The 4,056-nt window shown below is 59.0% G+C and overlaps 1 protein-coding gene across 1 annotated transcript in view; it reads right to left on the reverse strand.

Moving 5' to 3' along the window:
* The window catches only part of ZNF541 (zinc finger protein 541), a 14,997-nt gene extending 11,187 nt beyond the window's left edge, over positions 1 to 3,810 (reverse strand). Inside the window, exons 1-3 of the mRNA XM_010852667.1 lie at positions 3,504 to 3,810; positions 3,175 to 3,418; positions 2 to 1,174 (exon numbers count right to left, since the gene is read on the reverse strand). Coding sequence (XP_010850969.1) covers positions 2 to 1,174; positions 3,175 to 3,418; positions 3,504 to 3,810 — 1,724 coding nt within the window. The remainder of the gene's footprint in view (position 1; positions 1,175 to 3,174; positions 3,419 to 3,503) is intronic.
* Positions 3,811 to 4,056: the final 246 nt, after the last annotated feature.

Raw genomic sequence — 4,056 nt, forward strand, 5'->3', positions numbered from 1 at the left:
CAGGGGGCCCTGCTTGCCATTGGGAGTGGGGAGCTGGGAGGAAGCGGTGGCCACCTGGGCATGAGAGAAGATCCGCTGGGACTTGGTGATCATCTGGAACACCTGCATCTGCTCGTGGCTCACCAGGGACTCCTGCGACTTCAGGAAGAGCTGCCGGAAGAGCGGCGTGGCATCCGACGAGAGGCTGCTGGGCTTCAAGCCAGGATCCTGCGAGCCAGGGTCCCCGGGTTTCGGCCACCGGAAGGAGTCGCAGTCAAACTTGCTCTTCTTGGGAGCCCAGCAGTCATCATCCCCACTGGCACAGGCAAATCTGGGGTCCCCCGAGGCCTCCCCGGGAGCCTTCAGGAGCATGGGAGGGAAGGGCGGCACGTCCTCTGGGCCGAGCCCCAGGCCAGCTGAGGGTTCCCCCACTGGGGAGGTGCTGCTGAGCCCAGGGCCAGGCTCAGAGGCCTCCTGGGATGGTGGCTTATGGACGACAAACATACCATTCCCTTTGCTCTTGGGGCAGCCCGACAGGTTCTGCAGCCACTGGAAACTGTGGCTTGATGGCTGGGAACCAGTGGTGGGGATTGTCTGGCCACGGAACAGAGGCAGGCAGGAGGGCAGAGGGGCGCCCTCGGGCCAGCCCTCCAGGGAGGACGAGAGCTGGAGTGGCTCTAGCTCGGCTGGGTCGGGGCCGCTGCTCTCCGCCGCCCGTGAGTGAATGGCCGTGAACACGTCAGCGGCAGGCTCCTTCCTTGAGGGCCTCGACTCCTCGAGAACGTCAGGGCCCAGGGTCCCCGGGGTGCCAGCTGGGCCGCAGCAGGAGGACCCCGAGGACGGGCAGGAGCAGGCCACGTTCCTCCCCTCACCACTGTCCGCAAGCCCAGCCGGCCCCGGGGAAGGGATCTTGTGGTGGACGATGCTGTTCACGAGGCAGCGCAGGAAGTCTCGGTTGGGCAGGAGGGAACCGGGGGACCTCAGGCCGGATGGTGTGGGCTGGCCTGCCACCTCGTGCATGTGGGGTGAGTCCCCACAGGCCTCCTCCTCCGGGGGCACCTCCTTGAGGATGCACAGGCCGTGCTGGACCTCGTAGTGCCGGCGCAGCGAGCGGTAGTCGCAGTAGCTCTTGCTGCAGCCCTGCTCGATGCACACGAAGGGCTTGGTCTTCTGGTGGGTGAGCATGTGTCCGGTCCTGGAAGCACACGAGCACGGGGTCATGGGGGGTCTTTTGTGCGAGTCACCTGTCGCAGGAACCCAAGCACGTCCCCAGGGGCCATCGGGGCAGAAAATGGGCTCAGACCCCATGAAGAAAGACCCCCGACTAAGGTCAAGGTCATCTAGAACGGGGGCTCTTTCCCGCACCCTTAGGCAAACCCCTAATCAGAGAAAAAATCGTGGGAGCCAAGTCAGAGTTCCCCAAAGCAACACCAGTCTCCAGAGTTGCTCCCTGAGGACTTGGGCTCAGCTGGCAAGTGAGTTTTGAAAAAACACTGTTTACTTCTTGGATGTTCATAGTAGCAAAGTGAAAAGCCATAGAGAACATAAAGCGAACCTGCTTAACTTTCCATGTCTCTCCAAGTTATTTGCCCACAGAATCACCTTTTTCCAAAGAGCCCCTTTTAGCATCCTGAGAACCAGAGTTCGGAGAACGCATGCAAAGAAGTGTTAACTTGGGGGTGCTCCTTCTTTGAACAAAGGAGTCTCTGCCTTCCCAAAGGATTCCTCTAGAGAGCCACCTGCGACCCCCATCGCAAAACAAAAAGAAAAAAACTACAGATGCCCAGTCAATAAAGACTCTCTAGAAAACAGCCAAATTTGCCTGTAATTTCTGCAAATATGAATGAATACAAATGTCTTATATTTGTATCCCACTTGTACCTACGTTAATTTATTACAGAAATAAGCAAATGGGTAAATCACCCTCTGGGTTCCCAGCAGCCCTACTCTGGATGGTTCTGATAAATGAGGCACAATAAATAAAAAAATTCTCCCCCCAAAGGTGAACCCTTAGCTTCCATCTGAGGGAAGCAGCAGAGAAGGGATCAAGAGACCCAGGTTCTGGCCCTAACTGTTACCATCCTGTGACATGAGCAAATTGCTTCCCATCCCTGGCGGGGAGGGGGGTGGGGAGGGGGTTAGGCAGCAAGGACAGAATGAAAGTGGGATTCGCTGATGCTCTGTGCAGGCTGTGCTCCTCAGCTGCTCAGTCGTGTCCGACCCTTTGTGACCCCATGGACTGTAGCCTGCCAGGCTCTTCTGTCCATGGGATTCTCCGGGCAAGAGTACTGGAGTGGGTAGCCATTCCCTCCTCCAGGGGATCTTCCCGACCCAGGGACTGAACCCGCGTCTCTAGCATTGGCAGGTGGATTCTTTACCACTGTCTCTCCTGACAAGCCTGGGCATGCTATCAAAAGGTGATGGATAATCCTTCCCACTTACAGGTCTTTCCATTTGAAAAGTCTTGTCTTTCCTTCCTCAGTAGCAAGAAAACCTTATCATTTCTAAGGCATGAAGAACAAAGGTAATTCTGCTCTTACACTGGGCTTGCTTTTTAAAATCAAGAATTTAAAAAAAAAAGGGAGAGTGAACATTCCAAGCATTTCATAGCCTCTCATAGTCTCTTATCCCAATGCATACCCCTCACAGAGCACAGATCTGTTCTCTTCAGGCACCTGCTCTAAATCTTTCTGCACAGAGTTAGCCCAATTCCCTCCAGGACAAAACTGCCCCTGGGGTGTGTCTTTAAACCACAGGGGTCCCGTCTGCCAATCACAGCAGCACTCGCCTCTCTGGAGTGGGTTTGGGGGCTGGGGCCGTGTGGGTCTGGCCCCCGGAACCCTGGCAGCTCAAGGAGACCAGTCTGCGTCTGAGCACAGGTTGCACACCCCCGGGGGCCTCGACAGGGCGGGTGCAGGCTGATGGGAGGGGTGCTGAGGCCCAGGTGCGCCCCCGGCCCCTACACTGCATGTGAGCACAGGCTGCACACCCCTGGGGGCCTCGACAGGGCGGGTGCAGGCTGATGGGAGGGGTGCTGAGGCCCAGGCGCGCCCCCGGCCCCTACACTGCATGTGAGCACAGGCTGCACACCCCTGGGGGCCTCGACAGGGCGGGTGCGGGCTGATGGTAGGGGTGCTGAAGCCCAGGCATGCCCCCAGCCCCCTGGGCAGACGTCCTGACCCGGCCCCTACGCACAGGTGGTCCTGCCGCTTGAAGGCCTTGCTGCAGATCTTGCACACGTGCTTCCTCTCCTGGCTGTGCGTCAGGTAGTGCTTGCTCAGGGAGCTGGCACTGCTGAACACCTTCCCACAGAGGCTGCAGTCCAGGAGTGTGTTCTGAGGGGAGCTGTGCTGCCGCTTGCCTTTCCGTGCGCTCCCCGAGGTGGCCCGGCCTCCTTCATCCGCTTCTTTGGGCACCTTGAGGGCGCCCTGCCCCAGGTCTAGATGGAGGGAGAAGGCACAGGCTCTAGACCTCCAGGGACCTCCACAGACCACCAGGCCAGGGCCCCGGGGGCACGACCTCACCTTGTAAGGAAGCCTGAGACTCGGGATCTACACACTCCTCCAGCAGCTTTGTGGAGTCACTGTCCTTCCCTGAGTACAGGGACAGGGTGTCCAGGTTGTCCTCCAGCGGCTCGCTGGGCGCGTCGGGAGCCGGGAAGCTGGGGTCCAGCTCCAGACCTCTCAGGCCACCGTAGAGCAGGTCCCGCGAGCCAGGCCCCAGGTCCCGGTTGATGGCGTCGCTGCAGGTGAGCGCCTGGTTCTCGGGAAACGAAGGGAGGTGCATCTCGGAGGGAAGGGCACCCTCGTCCCCCAGGCTGTACTGGTCCATGGCTCTCCACCGCCAGGGCTCAGCCAAGAGCTACTCTCCAGACAAGCAGGGCTGTGTGCGGAGTCAGGGAGGAGAGAGCGGGTCTTGATGGTGGCTAACTCCTGAGAACGAACGAGGAAGAACCACAGTTACGAGAAGCCAACATGTACGGTGGACAGAGTGTGGACTTGGAATTCACACAGACGCGTACTGGAGTCTGTTCTCTGCCACTCAGCAGCCATGTGACCTTGGGCAGTCACTCAAGTA

Source organism: Bison bison, unplaced genomic scaffold (assembly GCF_000754665.1).
Source record: "Bison bison bison isolate TAMUID 2011002044 unplaced genomic scaffold, Bison_UMD1.0 scf7180017864313, whole genome shotgun sequence".
NCBI lineage: Eukaryota > Metazoa > Chordata > Mammalia > Artiodactyla > Bovidae > Bison > Bison bison.